Source organism: Artibeus jamaicensis, unplaced genomic scaffold (assembly GCF_021234435.1).
Source record: "Artibeus jamaicensis isolate MK-2021 breed Jamaican fruit bat unplaced genomic scaffold, CSHL_Jam_final contig_519, whole genome shotgun sequence".
NCBI classification, from domain to species: domain Eukaryota; kingdom Metazoa; phylum Chordata; class Mammalia; order Chiroptera; family Phyllostomidae; genus Artibeus; species Artibeus jamaicensis.
The window spans coordinates 48,558,194-48,584,690 of record NW_026521871.1 but is presented as its reverse complement, the minus strand read 5'-3'; the positions used below and the strand labels follow the sequence as shown (position 1 = coordinate 48,584,690).

Here is a 26,497-nt window from a genome sequence, read left to right as displayed (position 1 = left end):
GGGCCCGCCCCCGACCCCGCCCCCAGCCGGAGCCCGCGCCGCCCGCGGAGTCCCGGAGCCGTAGACTAGCAGCGGAGCCGAGACGGCCGTGGCGCCCGTGGGATGCAGGGATCGCGACCCCGGGGCCGCTGAGCCTGCGCCCAGTGCCTCGAGCCTCGCGCCAAGCAGAGTCCGCGCCGAGCAGCAGCCACCCATCCCGGGGCCCCGGCTGGGGCACCAGCAGGTGAGCGAGCGTCCCTCAGCCCAGCCGCCCGGCCCAGCCCGAGCACCCTCTGCCTGCCGCCGCCCAACTTTCCTCCCCGAGGGTCGGAGCTTCCAGCTCCTGCGCGCTCTCTTCCCTGACCCGGGTCCGCCCGCAGCTCCCTCCCCCATCACTGCCCCTAAGGGTGGGAAGGGGAGAAGAAGGGGCGAAGCTCAGCGGGGCTGGAGGGGATCCCCGGGGGGAGGGCATCTCTAATAGCCACGCGCCCCCTCCCCTTCCCTTTCCTTCCGGGTTTCCCAGTGCGCTGTCGAGGGCCTGGGGAGGGGGGCTGCGGCCCCGGCGCAGGCTCGGGGAAGGTCTGGGATTGGGACCCGGATTCCCGAGGCCGGAGACCCCAAGGTCAGAGCGGCGACTAGGCGCGCAATGAGTGTGGTTCCAGAGAGCGGGGGAGCTGACCGAGCAGGGCTGGGAATGGGGGAGGGGGCCAAACACCCCCTTTCTCTGAGCCGTGCGGAGCCGTCTGCCCGGGGAGTCCTCTCTGGGACAAGATCTCTGCCTGTCCTGACTAGGGACAGATCTCTGTGCGTCCTGAGTGGGGAGAGATGTCTCTGTGTGTGTTCTATCTCCGCGCGCTCCAACCACGAAGAGATCTCTGCGCCCTCTGACGCCCTAATGGGGCGGCTTATGGTCTCCGTGCGCCCTGGAGGCGGAGAGATCTGCGTGTGCTCTCACCAGGGGAGATCTCTGTGCGCTGGGACCGGGGCGCAGCTCTCTGCCCTCCGGGCTCTGACCCGGGCGGTCCACGTGCCCTGACGGGAGGCGGCTCTTGTCCTCTGTGTTATTTGATCGTCTTTGGTGGCGCCTTAGGAGGAAATGGAGGTGCCTTGTCTTGTGGGAGCTGGAGGTACGGAGTGGTAGTGGTGGGGGCAGTGCTGGGGACAAGGCCCTGGCCCTAGGCCCGCCTGCGTTGGAACACCTGTCTGAGGACAGCGCAGAGCCCAGTCAGGAAGCCGTGGCCGAGGTGCGGCAGGAGTCGATCTTCTCTCCGTAGTGCCTTGAGACCAGCCTGGGGTGGTGGGATCAACCATCTCCTCTTGGGGTCCTGGGCTGGCATTCCCTTCCCCCAGCTGTCTCCTTGCTTCCTACTGAGACCCTCCAGCCCCCACAGCACCGTGAAGACGGGCGCGTTGTATGACCCTACCGTGCCACAGCACCTCAGCCCTTGCCCGATTGCCACCATCCCACTCACCAGCCAGAGGGACCTTGAGAAGCGAGGCTGGAGCCACCGTGGCCCAGACCCTTGCTGTTGCCTTCAACTCCGTCCCCTGTCCTCAGTTCTTTCCAGTTAGAATTGGGTGTGTGCACAGGGGTGGGGGCAGTGGAACTGGAAGATGGAATGAGGGTGGCGGGGGCCAATGGCTCAAGTCAAGCTGCAGTCACAGGAGCGTGGGGAGGGAGCTGAGGGCCAGAAAGTGGAACACAGATTTCATGCTAGGATTTCCAGCTCCATACTGAAACAAGCTTCACTGAATGTTTAATCTTACTCTGTCATCACCACCGCATTGTACAGGAGGAAATTGAGGCTGGGAGTGTGTTGAAGACTTATACAAGGTCACCTAAAGAGTCAGTGGGTCTGGGGCACCACTTAGTGTGAGATTGTTTGAGATCTACTTCCCGGGACTGACCTAGGACTGACCAAGGAGGATCCGAGCAGAAGGGGATCTGGCCCAAGCTGTGGCATGGGCAGCTGCTGTGCCTCTGGAGAGCCTGGCCTGGTCTCTGGGTGGTGATCACAAGTCCCCTGGAAAAATGACAGGATTAACTCACTTAGCATGAAGCTCCAGCTCAGAGGAGTGCTCAGAAGCACCAGAGACAGCTGGGAGTGAGGGAGCAGGAGAGACTGGTGTCCCAGGCAATCCAAGGAGGAGGGAGCCCTGGGGGCAGCCTGGGACCATGGTCTGTGGCATTCTCTGTTCCGTTTTGTTCATTGGAGGCTAATTCCTGCTGACCTTTGGGAAGGTCACTGTGAAAGCATGCAGTGATTAAAGCGTGTCCCCTTGACCCATTCAAAAGAGGAGCAACCAAAAAAGTATTTGGCCAAGAGAGTCAAGGGCACCTATCTAACAAATATAACCTTTCACCTGGGTTTTGAAGGATGAATAGGAGTTTTCCAGGAGCAGAAGGTACAGTCTAGCCATCAGGCCTAGCATGTGTCACCAGTATCCAGAGATGTGAAACAGCACAAGTGTTACTTCAGTGACTCGTTAGGTCCCATGGTGTGAATGAGGGAGAGAAGAACAGCAGCTAAATCCAAGATCGCAATCCCAGAGACCTTTGTGAGCTCTGCTCAGGAATTAGGAATTTATCCTCAGTAATGGTACTAAAAATAGCTAACTTTCACTGAGTGCTGCCAGCCAGCCAGGCGGAGCACTAAGCACTTTATAAGGCTCATCTCACTGAATCTTTGCATCAACCCTGGAGGTAGGGACCGTAATAATGACCATTTTGCAGGTTGATGAAACCGAAGGCCCAGAAAGCTTAAGTAACTTGCTCACTGTCAAACCTCGCTAAGTAGCAGGACTTGAGTTTGAGCCCGGGTGTCTGTATCTGCTCTCTGCTCTCCCACCTTTCACTGGTCTCAGTGCAGACCAGAGGTGCCGTCCTAAGTCTTGCAATGGAAGGAGAGGGACAGGCAGGTTACCGCAAGCAAGTGGTGTTCTGGCTGCCTTCTCCGTTAAGGGACATGCCCCTCTCCTGTCCCTCACTTAGATTGCTCATTCAGTGAGGTTCTCTGCCACACCCTGTCCCACTAGGAAAGGGACGATGGACAAGCGAGGTTTGGGTTGGCAATCCTGAGGAAGAAAGAAGGGGAAAGGTTCTGATTTGAACCTGTAGCACTTCCAGGGAGGGGTGCTGACATCCAGTGTCAGTTGGAGGGAAGGGCCCACTTTTCCGGAAGGAGACCTGAGCAGGAGGTGGGGACCTGGGATCATCTGCAGACACTGGTCATTGAGAACCATGGTAGTGAATGAGGTTGTCCAGCAAGACTGCTGGTCGGTGGCTCTCAACCCTGGTGACATTAGCATCACTTGGGAAGCATTTAAAAAAACAAAACAAACCTCTGCCTAGGCTCCACCCCAGAGATTCTAATTCATTTGATTCAGGTGAGGCTTGGGGCGCAGCAGTTTTGAAAGCATCCAGGTGACACCCATCCAGGTGAAGATAGGGAGAGAGAAGAGGGTGGAGTCCAGAGCCCTCAGGCGTTCTAATCATTCTAACCACAGGGGCAGGAGCAGTCAGCGACTGGGAAGAGAACCAGAGTGGAGGTGTCGCAGAGTCAAGGTAGGAGTCTGTCCCAGAGGAGAGGAGTCCCCTGTCTCTTTCTGCTGAGTTAAAAAGGTACATTCTGAGAAGTTCATGGATAGATTTTTTTTTCAAAAAAGGAACGCTTAATTTTAAAAAAGAATTGTCCATTAGACTGAGCAACAGTGAAGGTCCCGGTGACAACGGAAATTTCCCTCTTACCACTGACAGAATGTGGTGCCCAGCACAACTCAATTGTGGGATGCATGCATGAATGAATGAATAAATGAATTGGGGAGAATGGAAGTCCTTTTTGGAGACGGTTGAGGAGTGAGCAGGAGGTGAGGACGTGGAGCGAGCATGTGTAGACAGCTCTTTCAAGGAGTTTGATGGTTTAAGAGGGAGGAGAGAGATAGAGGGGAGCTGGCAGGGGGCGGGGTCCAGGGAGGGTTGCAGGAAGAGCCTGGAGTGGACACTGAGGATGTGGGTGTCCACGAGGTACATCTGTGTGCGGTGCTGATGGGGCAGGTGCCCGCTCCTCACGGCGAGGGACCGCAGGTCTGTGAGTTAAAACGGTGCCCGTGGGGGCCAGTGGGCCAGTCAGGAGGCCTGGGGTGAAACGCCTCTTCCTGTGAATCTCTGAGCGGCAGGTTTCTGGGCAGGAACTGTGGTTCCTACTGGGCGTGGGGTCAGGAGGGGAGGGAGACCTTGTGCTCTGTGGAGAGAAAAGTGTTCCAGAAAGCGGTATTTAGGGACAAGACGAGGTCGTCTAGAGTAGGCGTCCAGGAGTAGAGGGGCTGGGATGAAAGTCCTGTGGCTAAATGCACAGCAGCAGAGAGAGGAGAGGGCAAAGCCAGGGGCAGCCCGTGCCCGCGGCAGGGAGCGCAGCAGGCGCAGGGGTGGCTGGGTCCTCAGGGTGAGCCTGGGACAGGATGTCCCCTGCCTTCTGCCAGCCCAGACCGCCCCGAGTCAGAGAGGTCTGGGGCAGATGGTGGGGGAGAGTCTGGAGAGGGCATTCAGCACCTACTCTGGGCCCTGGAAGATCCTGGAAGGTGTACGGTTCAGATACAATAACTGTGCTCCTGAAACTGCATCCTGTTGGGGAAAGACAGACTGGCTGCTACTAAACAAATAGATGGAGAATATAATTTTAGATAGTGACCAGTGTGATGAAGGAAATAAAACAGGAAGATATAAGGGAGACATGGAAGTCTCTTTAGACCTTCTTGATGGAGGAGACTGAACTGCAACCCAAGTAACAAGAAAGAACCGATTTTGAGGAGGCCCCAGGAAAGGATACCTTGTAAAGCGGGAGCTGCAGGTGCAAAGGCCCTGGGGCAGGGATGAGCTCCCGAGGCAGGGCTGGCAACTGCAGCCGGGGCAGAGGAGATGGGGCAGGATTGGGGTTGGGGAGGTTCCTCGCCTCCTTTTTCACCCCCACCTCCTTGGTCATCTGCCCCTCCAGACTGCCCCTTCGGCTATGCACACCACTCAACGCAGGCTGGCAGCAACTCCTGGGGATGAGACTATATTTAGATACAACTCTCCTCTCTGTGGGCCTAGAACATACTGTGTCTTTTTAAGATGATCAATATGGAATGGGTGCTATTTATAGAGACCCCACGTCAATTTCTGGGTCCCGAGACCCTCCGATGAGGGAAGGAGTCCAGGGCCAGGCTATGTCGAGGCAGGCATGGAGACCGGCGTTACCTGGGGGCCATCCGACTCACGGGCTCTTTGAAACTTGTGTCACCTCCCCTGCCTGCTGGGCCATGCTCACCTCATCCCTGCAGAGTCATAGCCATGGGCTGGAGAGCCGGGTGCCCACAGCCTCCCCACCTCCAACTTTAGTTCCTTGGGGTGGGGTGGTACCCAGCGTGCCCCAAGTCCAACAGACAACTCAGTTTTGGTTGTTGAAACCAGAGTCCAGTGGGACAGTTTGTTAATCTCTCTTGCCCATTCCTCATGCTGCTGACCACTGTGAGTAAGCAGAAAGGATACCGAGGACCCTGAGGGAATTTCCGGTTCACCCCGCGGCCAGGAGCTCTGTCCAGGACAGAGAAGATGCAGGATTGGAGTCCAGAGCTCAGCCTCCCTGGTGGGAGGAGGTCAGTGTGACCCAGAGCAGCCAGGGGAGGCTGCCTGGAGGAGGTGGGATTGGAGCCAAGCCATGGAAGATGCACAGGCTTTGGAAGGGTGAAAGGGATCGTTTGCGGACCTGTCGTGGGAATAGAACGCTTCTGCGCTGACACGAGGCTTCTTTCTTTCTCTCCCCTCCTCAGTGTCCTCCCTGGTGAAACCTCCCAGGGAGGCGGTGGAAAGTTGAGTCCCCACAGGGGTAATAACCGGGTGGAAGGACGGAGCTGCTCTCCCAGCATCCGCATGGTCCCAGGGAAGGTCCCTCACCCGCTTGGAGATTTCACTGTTGTCACCTCAAGGGCTTTTGATCCCCTCTTAGAGCCCTGGAAGGCGGAGGACCAGTGCTGGCTCCGCCAGAGGCTCAAGGTCACACAGGGATGCAGGCGGCTCTACGCCCAGGGCCTGTGTCGCCTGGCCCCACCCAGGTCTTGCCCAGGCAGTCCCCATGCTTTCTGGGAATAGATTTTGAACAGTAGAAAGGCTCTTCCTGGCACCAGGAGGGTAGTAAATGCCTTTCTGGCGGGTATCGATTCCTCGAAGGCCTGTTTGAAGGAAGGACCTGGCCCAGGAGGCACTTTTCAGAGGGACAGCAGATCAGGGGGAAGTAATGTGGCTGCGGGCACCAAACCAGTTCTCAGGCAGCATTAGCACTGCCCCTGGGCCAGGCTGCAGGGTGCCCTAAACCCCCATCTAAGACGGGGGGGGGGGGGGGGAGGATAAGATCAGACCCTGGGAGGGACCAGCCCGGCTGGGTCACTACGTCCTGCATGGCCATCAGAGCCCCAGCCTCATCGAGCCGGGTCTGACAGCTGAAAAGTGTCCCAAACAAGCCCCCTTGGAGCCCACCTTCTCCTGCCTCTGGCCTATTCCCAAGGAAGATCCCATCCCTGGGCCCATCGCTTGCTGGCCCCAAGCCCACCCAAGGGACGCCCAGCTGGTGTGGGGGTGCAGGGAGGCCAAGGGATGGGGGCCTGCTCAGCACAGGACCCTCCGGGGCTGGGTCAGATGCAGCCCCCACCGTTAGTGAAACCGTGCAGCAGCCAGCCGCTGGCAAAATTGGAGACCCGGGGAAAGCCTCCACTCGCTTGCTGGGCCTGGGTGCCTATTAGATGGATAATTGCCGAGCTTCTGTTTCAGGAAATGTCTGAGGGAAGGAGAGAAAAAACTCCTGAAGGATCCCCCGGGGCCGATCATGCCCAGAGATAGCTGGACTTTGGGTCCCTTCCAGCCCTTGCCTTTGTGATTGAATTAAGGGCTTGTCCCCCAATGGGTCAGTTATGTTCACAGGGCATGGCACCGGTAACTTAGATGACACTCACCAGCAAACACAAAGTAAAAATTTCAAGGGTGTTACGTTGAGTAAGAACACATGAGTCCCCATACAGCACGGTCGCATGTATGTGAAGTTCTAGAACAGGCAGCAGTAACCTATGGTGATAGAAATCAGAAGAGATGGTGGGAAGGGGACTGTAGGGAACTTTCTGGGATGATGGAGATGTTTACTGTCTTAATTGGGGGAGTAGTTATTCATGCATATACAATTATTAAAACGCACCCCTCTGTACACCTAAAATCGGTGCACTTTCTTGTATTTATTTTATACCCCAGTTTTAAGGAGTGGGAAGGGAGAAGGGCTGCACCTTTGGCTGTCCTGTGGCATGAACACTTGTGGCGCAGATTTTGTATGTTGGTGGATTGGCCTCTCTCCCTCTGGCGGGGTGAAGAAACGCTGTAGAGTAGCCCCCTCAGGCTTCTCTGGGGGCATTTCTCCCTCTCTCAGTGCACACAGTAGGTGCCCCATAAACACTCCGGTTGCCATGGCACCAGTGCTAAAAACTCAGTGCTAAAATTAGTTGGAAGAAGCCGGGCTAGAAAGAGACTTAGGATACTGGTTGCTGTCTCGTGGGCACCTGTGTTCCAGGAAGGGCATTTCCTGGACCGAGGTGGGGCGCCTTTCTGGCCCCTTGTGTGGGTTTAGACGGTCCGGGGTCTGGGTCAGGAGTGGCCCTGGGTGACAGAGCCAGCTCTCTAACTTCTGGGAGTAGTACTGCAGTCCCACTTACCCAAGGTTTCACTTTTCATGGTTTCAGTTACCCATAGTCAAATGCAGTCCAAAAATATTAAATGGAAAATTCCAGAATTAAGCGATTCATAAGTTTTAAACTGCACACCAAAATGAGTAGTGTGATGAAGTCTTGAGCCACCCTGCCCGGTCCCACCTTTGTCCTGTGTCTCCAGGCCGTATGTGCTGCCCACCCGTTAGTCACTCAGCGGCAGTCAACGTATCAGATCAGTCATCAAAGCAAGAGACAGACCACATTCAATGACTTTCATCGCGGTGTGTTATTGTAACTGTCCTGTTTTATTACCAGTTACCGTTGTTAACCTGTTACTGTGACTGGGTTGCAAATTAAACATTATCATAAGTATGTATGTATAGAAGCACACATAGTGTATGCAAGGTTGGGTACCATCCGGCATCCACTGAGGCTGTCGGAACAGATGTCCGGTCAATAAGGGCGGACCACCGTCGGTCATGTGAGTCCACACCCTGGAAACCCAGGGCCCAGGGCAGTGTTGGTTCTGGGCTGACAGCTCAGTGCCACTCAGCACATTACAGATCCCCGATGCATGAAGCTGTAAAAAGGGTGACAGGAAAACTCAAGCTTGGGGAGGTGCGGGCGCTGCGTGCCCTGTGGAGGGGACCCTGAATGACCCGGGAGTTTGGTGAGATGGATGAGCTGCTTCCAAGCTCCCCACCCCTGTTTTTACTGTGGAAAGTGGAGGGGCATGAAAAAGCAGGTGTCTGGGGCTGAATCCAGGGTTCAGGCTGAAGGTGCCCCCCCACCCCACCCATGCAGGCTCTGCTCAACTTCCACTCTGGAGGGGGGTCTGGTCTCAGGGCCCCCCACCTGCCTTTTCATTCCTGCCTGGGAAATCACTTGGGCAGAGCAAGCAGGTGGGGTTTTCCAGTCAGCTGAATTTCTCAGGGCTTCAGCCTGAGCGTTGGAATTCATGAGATGCAAATGTATGTAAATGAGGGCATCCCCAGCTTCTGGGGTGGGCGTCTGCCTCCGGCAGGGATGGGGGTGATTCCAGATTGCTGTGGGTGGGGATGGGGACTGGAGAAGGAAAGCCCCCTCAGGATGCCCCCTTCATGAGGACCGGGTTCCGGGCTGGACAGGGTTAATGTCCGTGCAGCTTCCAAGAAGTGGGGCTTCAGGGAGTCTGTTAGCTGAGGGCCGCACAAGGACCTGCCTTTGATCTGGGAGCAAAGACCTGAATGTACAGGCCACCAGCACCAGCTGGCACCCCCGCCGAGCCTTTGTCCAAGCCTTTACCCCAAGAGAGCCAGGGCTGTACAGATAATTGCCGGGGCGGGGTGGGAGGGACAGTCTGAAACCTGCCGTCGACCCCCCCCCCCCCCACCCCCCACTACTCCAACCTGTGGCCTGAGCCAGCAGAGCGGCTCACAGCCACTGCCAAAAACCCGAGGTGGCCACTTACTAGTCGGCTGAGGACAAGTCTCCTTCAACCCATCCCGCCCCTCCTTCCCCACCATGTCCCTCCCTCTCCCCCCCCCATCCCCAGGCTAGCCGGCCACCCAGTCCCAAAGCAGGTGGAGTTCCCTAAGGGTTTAGGGAGAATCTGGAGGCTGGAATTCCGTGGCAGCGCCATCCAGTAGAGGTACAATGCAAGCTACCGATGCAAGTCATGTGCAATTTTTAATTTTCGGTAGCCATATTTAACAAAGTAAAAAGAACCAGATGAAATTATTGTAGTGTACTTTCTTTAATAAATCCAGTATATCGAAAACATTACCAGTTTCAATGGTAGTCAACATCTAAACATCGTTAATGAAAGAGTTGACATTCTTTATTATACGAAGCCTTCAAAATCTGTGCAGATTTTCAACCGCACATTTGGATTGTCTCTAGCCACCTTCCCGGTGCACACCAGCCACATGTGCCGGGTGGCCGCCCTGTTGGACAGGACATGGCATTTCCTCCCTGTTGTTCTCAGCTAGCCAGATGGACAGAGACTCTGCTGGTGACTTCCTCATTTCCCTGCCGTTACCTGTTGATTTAGGATCCATCCTTTTCTGCGGGCCTGAGCTGGAGAGAAAACTGCTGGGGAATCCTTTCTGCTGGGGAAACTGCCGACTCTTTGGGAGTGGGCAGAAATCAACCAGGTCCCTCTGGGAGCATCTGCCCACCCTCGGGCATGGCCAGGATGCATAGAGGGAGGGCCGGCCTTAGGGGAGGTCCACAGGGCAGCCCCGGGGCTTTGGGGCCCGGATCCCTGACATACTTGGTCCAGGTGGGCGGGCCACAGGTAAGCTGTGACCCTTCCTCCTCTGCTGTGTGTGCCCTCAGAGGTGGGAGGTGGTGTAGTGACTGGTTAGGCTCAAAGGCCTGGCTGCAGACACACTGGGGCTTGCTTACCGGACCTCTAAGCATCTCATGCTCTCCTAAAATGGGGATAATAGCACCCCTCTTTTTGTAGGATTGGTGGGAGTAGAAAAAGGTGACCCGCACTCAGTATGGCCCCTGGCATATAATGGGCACCTGCGACTGCTGGGGTGACCCACCCCTAGCTCTTGGTTGAGGAAACTGAGGTACAGAAAGGGGGGGGATCGCATTGTCCAATGCCACAGTGTGGGTTAGTGGCTGGGCAATGGGGAAGTTAATCTGACATTCATTCATTCCTTTACTCACCAGGCCCTTGTAGGCAGTTCTGCTGGGCCAGGCCGTGCTCAGGGAGCTCAGGGACAGCCAAAGGGAGAGGTGGGTGTGGAAGTAAATCACTGTATCCGGCGATGAGGCTTGGATGGAACATGGGTATGCCGGGTACTCGGAGAAGAGAGGGGCTGGTCAGGCAGAGAGGGCAGCGATGAAAGGGTTCTCTGAGCTGGGTCTCTGAGGGAGAAAATAATGACAGTGCCACAACCACGATCGCAGGTGACATTCAGGGAACACTTCCTGGGTGCCTGGCATGCACCAGTCCGAATTCATGTATGCCTCAGAACGGCCCTGTGAAATGAGGAAGGGCTATTATTAACCTCATTTTACAGATGAGAAAACCAAGGTAGAGAAACATCAATTAACTTGCCCAAGAACTCAAGGCAAGTCAGTGGCCAGGAACCAGATCCACGAGCCATCTTGCTTCCAGACCACAGATCTAACCACTTCCCTGTCCCACAGAGGAGCAGGAGTCTTCCAGATGGGGAGCTGTGTGTGAGGGGGCTGTGGTGGGGGAGGGGAACAGAGCAGGACACGGGTGGGTTCTGGGGCCCAGGGCATTTCCTCCCTGTTGTTCTCAGCTAGCCAGACGGACAGAGACTCTGCTGGTGACTTCCTCATTTCCCTGCCATTACCTGTTGATTTAGGATCCATCCTTTTCTTGGGAAGAAAAGGCTCTACCACGCCATCTGTAGTGCCCTCTACACAGTGGGTGCCGATTAAATGTTTAATGAATTATTCATTAACGAGTCCACAAATCAAGACGCTAATTAGTTTTAATGTGTTCTCCTCAAGGAAGAACTGAAGGCGCTCCTGGGGCCTGTGCCTCCAACCCCCTGTGGGGGGTGAGCCCCTGCCTCAAGGGCGGCCGCACCCTCTGCTGGAGGTGAAGTGGGAGGCCGTGCCACAGGGCCAGGGCACAGGTGAATGAGTGCCCACGGTGGTCGGCGCCCTGGTCTGAGGTCACCGCAGACTGCAAGGCAAGAGAGGGGCAGGCCACAGAGAAAGCCAGCTGAGATTTTCTAGGAAGCCTGTGAACTTCCACGGGGCGCTTTGCAGAGATTTACATGGCTCCAGGCTTTGATTCCAAGGCGACCAAAATGCCAAAGGTGACCCAGGACGCAGGCCTGTACCTGCTTTCAGGATGGGAAGGGGGGCGGGTGGGAAGGGGCTGCAAGGAAGGGTCGGCTGGAGTCGGTGCCTCCTCATGCCCAGGATGGCCAGGTGCCCTGGCATGTCCGGGACTGAAGGTATCTCGGGAGGCAGGGATTTTAGTGCTAAAACTAGTGAAGTCCTGAGTGACCATGGCTTCACCTCTGGGATGCCCACAGCTGCCCAGGTCGATGTGCTCTGTGTCAAGACATAGTCACCGGCGTTGACGGAGCACCAGCTGTGTGCCCCGTGTGTTCATGGAAATCTCCCATCAGGAAGGGGGCTCAGAAAGAGGAGAGAGTACGGGGCCCATTTTCAGGTATGGACAATTGCTTTTCTCCCCCAGTAGCATCTCTGCCCTGACGTGAACACCCGTGTGTACAGGCCAGTGACTCAGAAGGGGGCGGTGGGGCCGCCGAGTCCTAAGGAGTGGCTTTCAGGCTGCTTGGGGAGGCCAGACTCACCTGACAAACCCGCAGAGAGCAGGAGGCCAGGAAGCAGTCAAGGGCCGTGGGCACTGCACAGCCTCCTGGCCCAGAGGAGGGAGGACGGTGTGGGTGGGCAGTCAGAGGAGGGGTCCTGGAGGAGGCGGGGCAGTGCGGAGAGCATGAGGCGACTGCCATCACACAGGGCGGGGGAAGTGTTTGGGGGTGTCTGAGCCAGGGAATGGTCAGGGGTGCGGGTGGGGGTGAAAGGAAAGAGGGAAGATGAGGGTGGCAGTGGGATCCACATGGCCCCAGCAGGGACAGGGAGGCCTGTCCCAGGGCGGGGGCACTGAGGGTGGAGACCTTGATATTGGCAGGGGTAGAGGGGGTGTGGCCGGTGCCCTAGGAAAGGACATCAGGAGGAACCAGTTTGAAACAGAGTTCACAGTTTGCTTCTTTTGGCTCTTGGGAGCCAGCAGAAGTTCGGGAGAGACATGCTGCTAACCAGAAGCTCATGGCCTTGGGGCAGGGTGGAGTGGGCAGTCTCAAGAGCTTAAGTGACACTGACATGACAGGGAAGACTGGCCCAGGAAGAGGTGTCAGCTGGAAGTAGCTGTCCCAGCCTGGGGAAGGAGCTGTAGGGCCAGTGCGGATGGAGAAGCTGGTCCGGGCGAGGGAGGAGTATCGTGGAGTGCTGGTATCTAGAAGGGTAGCTGTGGTCTTTGGACCAGATCAAGTCCAGGCTCCTACGCATGTTGGAGACAGAGAGGCCGCCTTGCTGGTCTTCCCTGTCCGGAGGTAGGTCCTCCCCGGAAACTGGGGTCTTGGCCTCCTGGGAAGGCCTGAGGGGTATGGCTGGGCCTGAGCTTGGAGCGTCCTCAGGCCACCCGGAGCCCTGCTTAGCCTGGCACCACTGGAAACCTTGCAGCCGGGGCTCAGCCAGTGTCAGCCACAGCAGGGCATGGGCCCTGAGCTCCTGAAGGAAGGGCAGGGCCAGGGCCAGGTACAGCAACAAGGGAGAAAATGGTTCTGCCCGCCTACCTTGAGGCACCTGCGCGGCCCAGAGACAGAGGATGCACTGGGCTGGTTTACTTTGCAACCTGAGGTTCCCTGGCCGCTAGGAGCAGGGAACTTCATCTGGAATCTGGTTTCAGAAACCCCAAGGGTTTGCATGCTCTGCTGGGGGCCAGGTGGGACAAGACCCTTCCTAAGACCTGGGGCCCCATCATCAATGTAGCAAATCAGAAGACCTAGCAGCGGGTCTGAGGAGGACTACAGTTTGGAAGTATCAATGAGCGTCAGTGATCTTCTAGATACCTGCCGCACCTGTGGTGGGGGAGCCCCCATGGTGGGGCAGGGGCACCCCCCCTCCACAGTCTCTGGGTACTGCTGAACACATCTGTTTCGCTGCCTACATTCCTAATGGGAATGCTAAGTTTCAGTGAAAGGTTAATGAGGATGAGAGGCACTTGCCCCCCAAATTCTTTCCCCATCCCTCCCAGAGGTCTGTTAGGAGCCCCTGAACTACACAGACAGGCAAAGCAGATCTCTGCTATTAGCACTGGGCAGAGGGGTCACCCTTGGCGGGGGAGGGTAACTGGTTAGTGACTGGAAGGGACCCCCAGTCTGAGGGAGGGGGAGCAATTTATGTCTTCACCTGGATGCTGGTCCCAGGTGCGTTCAGTTTGTGGAGATTCACCCACCCGCACCCTTAGGGTCCCTGCAACAATCTGCACAAATGGCTGGTTTCGATACAAATTTTAAAAACACCTTTCCTAGAACAGATGTGTATGCAGGTGCAAGATTGCACACACACACACGCACACTCATGCCGGTGTGTGCCAGGGAGCCTCAGCAGGTCCATGGTGCGTATCTGTCTCCAGAACCCGGCAGGCGTGTGGACACAGACAGACACCGTGAGGCAGAGGCGGAGAGACTATTTTTAGGAATTAACTCCAAGCAAACTGGGGGCCTCCTGACTTCCAGGTCCAGAGATTGCTCGGGGTGGAGAGGGTCACCCTGCTAGGGGCTGCTGTCGTTCCAGGCTGGCTTTTTTTTTTTTTTTAAGAAAAAGAATAATGACATTACTGTTTTCATAAAAATAATATGAGATCAGTGTACCTTATTCAAGCACTGAAGAAAGGGACAAGGAAGAAGGTTGGAATTTACCCAGATTTCCTCCAGCGAGGGAAAGAAATCACCGTCCACATTTGGTGATGAGCATCGCAGACGCTTGTCTTGCTCAGAGATGGGAGGGAGACAGACGCGATTTTGTAAAAGGGAACCTGCTCCTGCACCTGCTCTTTTTAACAAAGATGTTTCTTTAACTTTACTTGAATGCGGACCGAACAGGAGGCCGAAGGGCAGGGCAGTTCTTAAAGCCGAGGTCCTGGAACCTGCCGCCTCGGCCTGTGCCTCCCGGGGGCCAGAGGCACCCTTTGGTGGTCTGCCTGTGTTGTATGTGCTCACTGTTTACCTGGCACCTAGCCAGGCACCTAATTTGTAGCAATCCACCGTGCTAGGGGCCAGGCCCTGGGAGGGCTGTGTGCAGGGCGGCGGCAGCTTGTTGGGGTTGCTGGTGACATGTTTTGCAGGAGTACGATCAAGGCAGAGTTGGCCCTCGGTGGACAGAAAGGGATTCTGCCCTGGCAGTGGTCTCCGACAGGTGCCCATCCGCCCTGTGCTCTGAAGCTGGTGCCTGGCCAGCCCGGGGTTTGATGTAATTAGCGACGCCTTCCCGGTTGTGTCCTCGTCAGGAGCTGTGCCGACCACATCCTGTTTTGGTGGGGCAGTCGGCAGCACATTCTCCGGGCTCTGTGTCATGGGCAGAGCATGTTCACACCAGGTCCTGGATCCCTGGAGGCCGCCAGGGGCCGCATTCTCCCGGTTTGGCGTCACGCACATATGCCGGCTGGGTGACCTGGTGGATAAGTGGTCACGGTTTTTCCAGTTCTGCTGTCATGTGGGATTGGTCCTGATTTGTCAGACTGGGGAGGAGGGGGGCGAGTGGAGGCCTGAGATGCACCCTCAGCATTTCCCATCTTTGCAAGAGTGCCTCGCCCTGAGGGTTTCACTGAGGGTGCTCTGAGCAGGGCCCCTCAACAGCCGTGCACACCAGGGTGCCGACAGCTGGATGACAACTCCAGTGGCCCCCAGAAGCCCACAGGATTCACCCAGGTCTCTTTTGGCAGACACGAGTGCCTCCATCTGCTGCCAGATGCTGGCACACCCAGGCCCCATGTGAAGTCCATGCTCCTCCCCAAGGCCGGCTCGGGGTACGATGGAGAGACCAGGCAGAGTGTCTCCCACCCTGTGACCCCCACCACTGTGGCTGAGGAATCTGCCTGGAAAAGAAGCCCAGAGTGTGGGCTTTGGCCCAGGAGGCCTCTGATGGTCCTCATAGGGCCCCAGGGTTTCCTGTAGAAGTGACAAGTGTGGGAGGAGGGCTTGCACAGGGTGCCTTCTAATGCCCTTGCCCCTCGGCTGTGTGTTCCTCATCACTCCATTCGTTTGTTTGGTGCCAGCCCTACCTGAGATCTGGGATAGAAAGGTGACGGGCCCTGTCTTCACCCCATGGGGTGTCCCTGTCTGTCCAGTGTGTCATGAAGTCATGAAAAGTGTCTCACAGTGTGTTTGGTTAAGGAACCAACAGATGCAAGTGTTTCTTCTTATGTTGCATGGGGCAGAGTGAAGGGGCTTTGGTGACACCATCACTCTTGTCCGCTTGCATTCAGACCTGCTCGTTGGGGTGGGAAAGGGAGCAAGGACCCTCCTGTGGGTCCCCGTGCACACCCACAGCCTATAGGGCTCCAGGTTCACCCGGGCCGGCATCCACCAGGTGTGCCTGTGGGGATGTGGGGACCTGGGCTCTGGGAAGCATCTTTGCAAACCCTGCCCTTCCATCCGCCCCCACGGTCGCTGGTGGGCGGGTCTGGCCACCCTGCCCTCTGGCCCTAGGCGACCCGTCGGGCCTGGTGTTTGTGTCTTTCAGCCTCACCGCAGGCAGCCTGAGGACAGCCTGGGCCCCAGAAGCAGGATGAGAAGATGGCAGACTTCCTGTTACCTCGGGGCACCGGCAACTTCCACAGGTTCACCCGAGAGTCTCTGGCGGCCATTGAGAAGCGCATGGCGGAGAAGCAAGCCCGCAGCTCGGCCACCTCGCAGGAGAGCCGTGATGGGCTGCCCGAGGAGGAGGCTCTCCGGCCCCAGCTGGACCTGCAGGCCTCAAAAAAGCTGCCGGATGTCTATGGCAACCCACCCCGAGAGCTCCTCGGGGAGCCCCTGGAGGACCTGGACCCCTTCTATAGCACCCAGAAGGTGACTGCCCCCCACCCCCTGCCCACGCTTTCACTCAGCCTCCCAGTCTACACAGCGGCCTGGGGAGAGGGCCTTGCCGCCATGCTGGGCTGTTTGGAGCAAGCTCCTCCGAGCTGTAGGGAAGTGAGTCATTAACGATCTATATTCCAATCACCTTTATTTGGGAGTTCCAGAGTGAAAGGCCAGAAATGTGCGCCCCAAGATGGCTTGCTGTTGTAAAGAAAGAGAGGGAAGCCGCAATTACAATCTTGCCTCCTGGCAGAGTGCCTACTTTGGGATCGTCTAGTGCGTGTGAAACGGAGGTGGGCCCCCGAGTCCCGTCCTGAGTTGAGCTGGGGCCCCAAAGCACAGCATGGGGTCCCCTCTCCTAACTAGGGACAATGGGCAGCCCCCGCAGCCCGCCTCAGAGAATTTCCTGGGCCTCAGCCGGGCCAGGATGGCCTGAACTGGGGACCTCAGCAACAGCTTCCTGGGCTTCGTGGCCTGAACTGGGGACCGAGCCTGCCTGCAGGAAATCTGAGAAGGGTGGGGAGGGGCTTGTTCTGCTTTTGTCCCTTCTGGGTGTGGGAAGAGGAGAAGTGACTTTTGTCCACTAGGCCGGGTGAGTTCGGATCTCTCCCAGGATGGATTTCTATCCAGAAGGTATATTCCCCTGCTCGGGTCCCCTGCTCTGGCCTCACTTCTCTAGACGGACTGCCCAGCCAGCACCCAGCCTGGCCACAGGCACACCAGGCTCCCTGCAGAGGCCTGCTCCCATCGCAGCTGCCCTTGCTTCAGGCCTCACAGCTGGAGGAAAGTGGGTTTGAACTTGGGGGGGCCTTGCCCCAGAAGGTCAGGGACCAAGGACAGTGACTGCTCACATCACTGCAGTCAGTGCCAGGGCCGAGGAAGCAGCGGAGCTGGGGTGGGATCTGGGTTCCAAGGTGAGTGTGAGTCCGTGGCAGGTGTAGGGGTTGTGTGTGTGTCACAGGGCGCCTGACTGTGCTCAGAACACGTTTAGGAGACAAGGGGGCTGTGGGTGGGTGTGGTTCCAGATCAGCACCCTGCGTGAATTCTCGAGTGACTGGGAAAGCAGCCTCGTGGGAGAGGAGACCTTGAGTCTGGGCCTACTTTGCCCAGTTCCGGTGACTCAGAGGGGTTAAGGTCAGTGGCTGGAGCCATAGTTTAGGCCAGAGTTACACTGGAATTTGGGGTTAGTCAGGGTGGGTGGGCTTAGGTCCGGGTTGGTCAGAACTGGAAGTAAGGATTAAGGTTGGGGTTAAGACCACAGCCGGCAGCGAGTCAGAGTGGCGATTAGGTTGAAGTGAGTTGGGACAGGCAGGAGTCACGGCAGGGGACCCAGCGGAGAGAGGGAGTGCCGTCATGGCTGGGCCGAGCTCATGGGGGCTGCTGGCAGTTGAGCCTGGAAGGAGTCAGGGACACTCTTCTGTCCCCGGGACTGGGAATACGTGAACCGTGGCCCAGGTACGATTCTGGCTTTGGTCTCTCCTCTCCGACCCCTGGCCACACTGCCTCGGCCCCCCAGGGTGATGTGAGCACCACAGCCGCTTTTGGTCCCCATAGATCTGGTCAGCTCGGCTGCCCGGCCCAGGTTCAGTGGACCCTGTCTCACCAGCAGGGGCCTGGGCGAAGTGCGTCCCCAGAGCTGTGCCACCTCAGCCAGGCTGGCCTGACAGCTGGGGAGGGGCGTGGGCTGCTGTCCCCCAGGGCCAGCCCAAATGCCCACCACAACACAACCCTCAGACCCCGTTGTGCCGGGTGGACAGTGTCAGCTGGACGCTCTGTCTACCCAGGACTGCTCACGGTTCCCCCAGGGGGAGACACTGTGGCGTGGTGTGGGGCTGACGTCTGTCCAGGCTCTGGGAGACAGAGTCCCAGGGGACGCTGCTCTCCACTGGACTGGGGTCTGCCCTTCCTCACCCCTACTCCTCAGCCCGTAGTCTTCTCTCTCCCCCATGGCTGGGGGGAAGCCACGCCAGGCGGGAGTGGGAGTGAGAAGGGAGGAGAAGGAGGCACATTGACTGGTCCTGGCTGTGGCAGCAGCTTGGCTAGGACCAGGAGAGGCCCCTTCTTGCTGGGACAGTAATTCTGAAAGTGTGTAAACTAAATCCCATCCACCCTTGACATTCTGCTAAACTTGACTTCATCCTACTCCAGCTCTGGTGACCCAGTGAGGGTCCACTGACCTGCGGAAGGCGCTGCTTCCCCCACTCCTCACTCTCCCTCAGACCCTCTCTTCTACCCACCCCACCCCTGAACCAGGGCTCTAAGGTTTTGCGCCAACAGCTGTCCCCCAAACCTGTCTCCACGAGGGCCCAGGGGCTGCCACCCCGACCTAAAGCAGCTCTCTGCCCACAGACCTTCATCGTGCTGAATAAAGGCAAGACCATCTTCCGGTTCAGTGCCACCAACGCCTTGTATGTCCTCAGTCCCTTCCACCCCATCCGGAGAGCGGCCGTGAAGATCCTGGTTCATTCATATCCTTTGCAGGCAGTCCCTGCTGCGTGGACGAGTGGAAGCCCCCGTTGAGGGTGGGGAGATGTTCCTCCAACAAGCAGCATGGTCCTCAACCCTGGGGCGGGTTGAAAATGCAGAGTCTCTAAGACCAAGGCCTACAGGTCACCACCTGTGTTTTAACAAGGTCCTAGTGGATTCCTGGCCTCTTGAAAGTTTAGGAATCCCTGCTCAGATTCTGCAGGAGAGAAACGTCCTAGGAACTAAACTGCTGCGCATACCAGAAGAAATGAGGCCTGTTGGTGTCCCCTGGCTCTGATGTTGGCTCCAGGTGTCCCCTTCCTTGCCACCCACTTGCAGGGACCTCAAGCAGATCACCCAGGCTCAGCCAAGGAGAAACCACTTCCCAGTAAAGAGGCCTCTGGTTCCTTCACTTGCAGGTATCTTTCGGGGGACGCAACACTTGCTTTTTGATTAGGTGTTGACAAAATGTTTGCAGTTTCAGAGTGTCTCAAAGAACTCTAGTTAGCGTTCAATTATATAAACCACGGCCCAAAAAAGCCGCAGGCTGCAGAGGAGATCTGTCGAGTGCCACCATGTCACGAGGGACATGTACTGGTCTTTGGACCACCCGTGGGATGGGGTGCTGGCACCCAATCACGGCTGTTCCCCAGACTTCAGGAAAGGGGCCCCGCAGACGGAGCCCCTTGGAGAGGACGGGTGCTGGCTGCAGAGGCACGGGCATCTATTTTACTGTGACGGCCTGGGCAGCCTGCCTTTGACGGGCGGCCGGCTCTGCTCTCAGTGGAATCCATGCTGCTGGTCCCAGCGGTGTGATCTGTCGTGGGTGGGGTGGGCTGGCCCGATGCAGCTCCCGAAGGTCCCCCTCACTTCCCCACTCTGGGTGGCCAAGGAAGAGACCTCACCCATCAACCTCTGGGCAGGCAGGAGGCTTCAGGAAAATAGCTGCCCCGTGAGGGACCATGAGGGACGAAGTAACCAAGGTGGATGTTAATGGCCTGGAGGTCTTCCTGTGTAGGCAGGAGTGAGGACCGCTCCTGCCTGGCCCCACATTCTGCCTCCCGGGCCCCAGGCCCGATTCTCACCCCAGGGATGAACTGGAGGCTCTCAGTGCTGAATTGGTTCTGTGCTCACAGACCCTGCCCACTCCTGCCTTTCTTGTGAGGTTGCTGAGCCCCGTGTGGGTCCGGGGGAAATCCCACCTTCAGGCTGTGGTGGGGGCATCAGCAGGGTGGTCTCTCGGGTGGGCTGTATTCAGGGACAGCCCACCATTCGCAGTTCCATCTTTCCGAGACAAGAGCGGTCGGTCCTTCATTTAATTTTGAGCCGTTCTGCCACTGCTCCCAAGCCCCCTGTAGAGGGATCTTGCTGGGCAACCTGGGATTATAAAGTTGCATAAGACCCTGTCCTGGCCCTCCTTGGGAATTTTATAGTCCCCAACAAGTGACAGAACAGCTACAGGAATAGTTGTCATTCTTGCAGGTGTGTGGGCACAGCCTGGTGAGAACAGCGGGGCGGGCAGCTGGATGAGGAAAGACCAGCCTTCTTTCTCCAGCTGAGCCTGGCTTGGGCCTCGCCTGAAGGGCAGGCCTCCCTGAAAGCCAGCTTCGGCTTCCCCTGGGGCTTCTCCTGGTTTCTAACCAACCCGGCAGTGCTTGGCAGCCAAGGCAGCGCCCAGGGATACAGCAGCAGCCCCAGGGTTCCCTCGGGGCTCTGGGCGGGGTATGGAGCCCAGGAGACCAGGGAGGCGGGTGAGGGCACTGGAGGTCCCAGCCTGGCCAGAGGGTCCTTCTAGCAGTGGATCTGAGGCTGTGAGGTTCTGGTACCACCTGGCAGGACTGGCCCTGTGGGCTTTGAGCCAGCCCGTGTTGCTCAGGGCGGCTGCCCCAGGGAAGTGGCTCAGCAGGAGAGAGGCCCCATGCTGGGTTCTTAGCCAAACCCTTAACACTCTCCTGCCTGGGGATGGATGGGAGGGCACGGCAGGCCCTCAGCAGAGCCCCTTAGTCGGCTGGGGGTGGGGCACTGGCAGAGAGGAAGGGGCCTAGAGAAGCCCCTGGCCCTGAGCTTGCCATTCACAGGGTGGCACGCCCACCCTTAGCATCAGATCTTGTAGGAATTGCAGGATCTCAGACCCACCCTGCGTTTCAGCACAGTGCCCAGGACCCCTGAACACAGTGTTGCCCAGTGTTGCCCTGGGCAGACGTCAGTCTGCAAGGGCCGCCTCGGTCCCACCCGGGAAGTTTGTCACAGTTGCAGGTTCCTGCCCTTTCGAAACCGCTGTCACTTTCCCACGCATCTTAGTCAGGATGTAATTCACCTGCCATAAAAGTTCCCATTCTAAGCTGTACAGTTTGGTGGATCTTAGTGTATTCATAACGTTATACAAACAGCACTGCTAAGTCCAGAACATGTGTATTGCCCGGAGGAGAGCCCCCTGCCCGGCAGCAGTCACTATGCATCTCTAGTGCACACAGCTTGCGTGCTTTGCATCATGAACCTTCCCACTGGTCACATCGTTTCCACTGTGGTTAAAAATCCGATAGCATGAAATCTGCCATCTTAACCATTTTTAAGAGTCCAGGGTACTCATGTTGCCTGTATGTGCCTTGCTGTGCAACATATTTCCAGAAACTTTATTTTTTATATATATTTTTTATTTTTAGAGAGAGGGAAAGGAGGGAGAAAGAGAGGGAAAGATACGTTGATTGGTTGCCCCTCGCATGCCCACACCCGGGGACTGGGCCACCACTGGGCGTGTGCCCTGTCCGGGATTCCACCTGCCAACCCTTTGGTCTGCAGCCCGGTGCTCAGGCCACTGAGCCACACCAGCCAGAGCTAGAAACTTTTTCACCTTGCAGAACTATAACTCTCTACCTGTCGCTGGCTTACATCTTTATATCCTTTCAGACGTCTAAGTCCTCAGAGAGCAGAGGTCCGTGTCAGGCCCTTTGGACAGAGCAGAAGGGGCAAAGACACACTTAAAAGGGGGCAGGAGTGCAGCCCCCGCACTCAAGAAAGAAATCCTGCCCACCTGCCGCAACGCCGGCACGGCAGCGACGTGTTGGCGAGTGCATGCTGCGTGAGTTCACCTTCGCCCTGGCTCCACGCAGCCCGGGAAGGTGCCTAAAAAGTAAATATGGGCATGTTGAACTCTTTTTTCCTGTGTATTTTTGTTAAAATGCTGCAGGGTGTGTTCCCGCTAGGATCAAATCAAAGAAACCAACTGAACTCCGAATTCCACGGCAGTCGCATTCAGACAGTCCTCGTGTTCACGCCAAGCGGCACTTTGCTCTCCTAGGCGCACAGCTCTGTTCACAAAGCCCACCCACGCTTCTCCAGCAGATTCAAATGGGCAATCACACCGCATGTTTGTGTGTGTGTTTGTGTGTTCATTAAATAGCACAAATCTATGAAAAATACCCCCACAGTTAATTTCCTTCCCTTTGGGAGTTTTTGGACTCCTTGGGATCTGAAGACAGGCAGCGGGTTGCAGACATTCCCCGTGACCCACGCAGGCAGTTCTTGCTGGCATTTTAATCATGAGGCTGGGAGTGGGTGTCTGGGGACAATGACATGACAGGACTGAAGATGTTCAGCTGCGCTCAGGCCTGGAGAGCTGGTCTGTGCTTCTGCCCACACACAGGACCAGCTCGGCCATGGCCCTGAAACCAGCAGGCAGTGCAAACAGGTGTACCCGGGCTGGGAGTGTGCCTGGCTCATCTCTCTGGGATTGGCTGCATGCTGGGCTCCATGGGGAGCTGGGGATGCTTTGGGCAGAGCCTCATGGACTAGAGGCTCAGTCCAGGTAGGAAGAGATGGCACACACTCACACACAGCACATGGATATGCACACAATGGAAAAGTTGTCCTCAAGGCCAGGAGAGCTAGGCAGTGTTTTGAACAGTCAAGAGGCAGAGACTAGTGTCTGCTGCACCCTGAGCCATGTCTGCATCTGGAAAAGCCGAACCCAGCTGGCAGCCCCTGCCATTTCCCAGCATGGGACCTAGGGCCTGACGGGCAGGACTCAGAAGGCTGTCTGCTCTGGCTCTTCCCTAATCTTGCTGTTCAAATCTAGCTCACCTCTGTGTCTACTCAAGTCCTCTGGTCCAAGGTGTCTTGTCCACCTTGCCACTCGCTGCCAAGGGGCCTTTTCTGCACTTTGGTGAGAGCCGTGAACAGTTCCCCTGCACCCAGGAGAGTTTTGGCTCCACAGAGAGGGGTCTCCCCAGCCTCAGCCCACCCTGCTTTGCCACAGCCAGCTGGGCCGACTGCTTGCTAGAGGCAGGGCAGCTAGCCTTCGGTGCCTGTCTAAGGGCTTCCTCCAGGAAGCCCGGCCAGAGGCAGGTCTGGTTTCCTATAACACCCTGTCTCTGAGCTGTTCGGTGGCTTCGGGGCCTCCCTGTCTCCCACACAGGGCCAGGCACAGGTGCTCAGGTGGCAGCTGTTCTTAAAAATTACAAATAAGTCCACTCCTCATGTGCGGCAGTCTGCTTGCACTTTTAGTGCAAGCCCTGCATGCATTTGATTTTCACGCTGCCTGTGGGTGGCAGAGGCCACAGTGGGGTAACATTCCCCCTCGGTGGGTGAGGGCCTGAAGCAGCATGCCTCGAGCTGGCCGCTCGGTCTGGAGGCAGATGAGTGGCCCAGGTGACACCAGTGGTGTCGCCGTGCAGAGGTGGCGCAGCCGCAGGGCTCAGAGTGGAGGCTGAACTGGGCCTCCGACTGGCTTTGCATCTGCGGTGGTTTTTCTGTGGCTGCTGTAAAAAACCACCACAAACTTAGCAGCTTAAAACAACACGAAGTCATCGCCGTCCAGTTCTGGAAGCCAGAGATCCAAAGCGCTCTCACTGGGCTGACAACAAGAGAGTGGCGGGGCTGCACTCCTGCTGGGGGCTCCAGGGGAGACTCTGTTTTCGAGGCTTTTCCAGTGTGTAGAGGCTGTGTGCATTCCTGGCTGGTGGCCCTGTTTCATCTTCAAAGCCCGTGACAGCTGGCGGAGTCTTTGTCACATGCATCACTGTGAGGCTGGCTCTCTGCCCCCCTCTCTCACTTGTCAGAACCCCGTGGTGACCCTAGGCCCATCCAGAAAATCCAGGATAATCTCTGCACCTTTAGGTCCTTCATCTAATCACATCTGCAAAGTCCCTTTGCCATATCAATTCACATTCGTATTTCCAGGGATGAGGGGGGCTGTTATTCTGCCTACCATAGTATCCTTCAACTTGACCTCTGTGCCTTGGTCTCCTCTGTGAAATGGAGACAAAGTCCCCACCCACCTCATGGGGTGTTGGGAAAATCGAATTAGCTCACAAGAGACAGCAGAGCCCAGCACCCAGGAAGGGCTCCGTAAGTGCTGGCTGTCAGCATCATTTGCATTTCAGGAATCGTCCCGGTCCTCAGCAGAGAGCTTAGCAGTGGACCTGTGGGGACGAATAAAGGCTGGTTGAGGGGCTTGGTAGCTGTCTTCCCAGTGAGGGAAGGTGCAGCACGGAACCCAGGTGTGTGTGAGAGAGAGAGAGGGAGGGAGGGAGAGGCGGGGGTAGGGAAGGACACTGAGATGGGTCTCTGGTCCCCCCCTTGAAAGCTGCAGAGGGAGGTAGACCTGCCCTGGAGACCACCGTACAGGCCCAGGGAGGCAGATTCCAAGCTGAGAGAGGGACCCCAGTGCCTGGCCAAGAAGAAATTGAGGCTTGCCGGGGTCTCAGCCTTGGGGCCAGAGCAGCTCTGGTTTGACCAAAGGGGGTTCCGAAGGCTGATCCCTCTCATCCCAGATGAGAAACTGGAGAATTGGTTGTAAGCTGGGGGCTGGGTTTGGCATGTCATTACCTGGTCCCCTAGATTTTCTAGAAGGAAGACTGGAGGTGTGGGGAACCTCCATGTGGAACCCTTGAGAGGTCTCCTCTTCCTCCCCAGCTGAGGCAGCCCCTCCTGAGAAGTCAGCACCTCAGCTCAGCCCGACCTCCAGTCAGACACCACAGCCAAAGCTGGGTCAGACCATGGAGAAGGGGGGAGCTGTAGTCAGCGCTGGCTTGGCTGACCCCCCTACCCACATGGTTTTCCTTGACCCCTGGGCCACGCTCTTCAGCATGCTCATCATGTGCACCATCCTGACCAACTGCGTGTTCATGGCGCAGCACGACCCTCCCCCCTGGACCAAGTATGTCGAGTGAGTATCTCCAGCTGGCCCCTCCCCCCCCATCCTCTCTGTTCAGTCCTGCGGCCCCTAAAGGCACCCCTGAAGAGAGCTGGGTCCAAGCTCAGGGGCTCACTGCAGGGTGGGGGGTGGCCCCTCCTTTGCTGCTCGCACTTCTGCCAACTTCCTGCCGGAAGTTGTGCCCTCAGGGGAGGAAGCTTTCCAGGCTGACGACGTTTCCCAAAGAGGCCTGACATTGGAAAAGGCTCTGAAATAATAAGGGATAATACTTGATTGAGCATTTAGTGCGTGGCAGGAGATGCCACAGGGTAGCACACCTCATGTCCCGTAGTCCTCACGGCAGCCCAGGGGGTAGGCCCCATCTGTTGGACAGAGAAGGAGGCAGCATCGGAGAAGGAGCTTCCCCAATACCTCGAGGCTGGGAGCTCTGGCCCACAGGGCTACCCCGACCTCACACCATACATACTCTGCTGCCCTTTCCCTACAAGTCCTGCCTCCTCTAACCATTTGCATGCTTTTAGAAAACCACTTCTGATCTTCCCTCCCCAAACAAAAGGCCCTTCCTCGCAGGTGCTAAGCAGATCTGATAGGCCCTTGGAGCCCGTGGCTCCTATGTTCAGGAGACCAAAGTGGCTTGCCTGGCGTCTGTCCCTGGTCACAGAGGACCAGAAGTGCCCGGGCCTGCACCCAGGTGCTGAGACCTGAGCCACAGTCCCAGCATCCAGGCATTTGATGCCCTTCAGCCCGCCCCAGGCAGAGAGAACAGCACTCCCAACCCTGCCTTGAGTGTAAGAACATCAAGCCCTTTACAAGGTCAAGATAGACACCTGTAGTCACCTACCCTGTAGGCAGTTGAGGATGGACCATGCTCTCCTCACTAGCTGCTGAGGACCCTCCAACAAGGCTGAGAGGCCATGGCTATGGGTGTCCTTACTGTCCCACGGGGCAGGCCCAGTGGCCATGGTATGCCTATAGACGTGAGCTCTGAGGGTTGGGTGAGGAGGTAGGTGGAGGGTCTTCTCAGATCAACAGAACCGAGAGAGGGAAGACGGAGCATCGCGTGGGCATGTGACAGGCCCTCCATGGTGAATAAACAAACGGGAGGATGGGTTCGTCAGCTGGAGGTTTGAAGCAAGGCTCCAACCCGCAACTCCCACCCTGCCAGGGGGCCTTGCGGAGAGCCCGGTCTGAGGGCCATTTGAGGGGGGTGCTGCTCAGGACTGGTGCCACCTGGGGAGCCTGGCCCGCAGGCTTCCCCTCCCTGAGGAGCCTGCCTGTCTCTGCTCCCCAGGTACACCTTCACGGCCATTTACACCTTTGAGTCTCTGGTCAAGATCCTGGCTCGAGGCTTCTGCCTGCATGCCTTCACCTTCCTGCGGGACCCATGGAACTGGCTGGACTTCAGCGTCATTGTCATGGCGTAAGTACGTCACCCGCCCACTGCACCGTGCTGTGCCACACCAGGCCGCATGGAAGGGCAGGTGCACCGTGCTGTGCCCAGCCCTCCCGGCCTCCCCGCTGCAGTCCGCCTGCCGCTCTGCACAGGGCTGTGTAACAGTCCACCTTCCCACTACGGCGGGAGGAAGGC

The 26,497-nt window shown here is 57.2% G+C and overlaps 1 protein-coding gene across 1 annotated transcript in view; it reads left to right on the top strand.

Moving 5' to 3' along the window:
- Window positions 1-59: 59 nt before the first annotated feature.
- SCN5A (sodium voltage-gated channel alpha subunit 5) overlaps window positions 60-26,497 on the top strand; it is a 93,075-nt gene continuing 66,637 nt past the window's right edge. Inside the window, exons 1-5 of the mRNA XM_037148247.2 lie at window positions 60-223; window positions 15,955-16,280; window positions 18,639-18,757; window positions 24,832-24,921; window positions 26,201-26,329. Of these exons, the coding sequence (XP_037004142.2) occupies window positions 16,008-16,280; window positions 18,639-18,757; window positions 24,832-24,921; window positions 26,201-26,329 (611 nt within the window). The 5' untranslated portion in view covers window positions 60-223; window positions 15,955-16,007. The remainder of the gene's footprint in view (window positions 224-15,954; window positions 16,281-18,638; window positions 18,758-24,831; window positions 24,922-26,200; window positions 26,330-26,497) is intronic.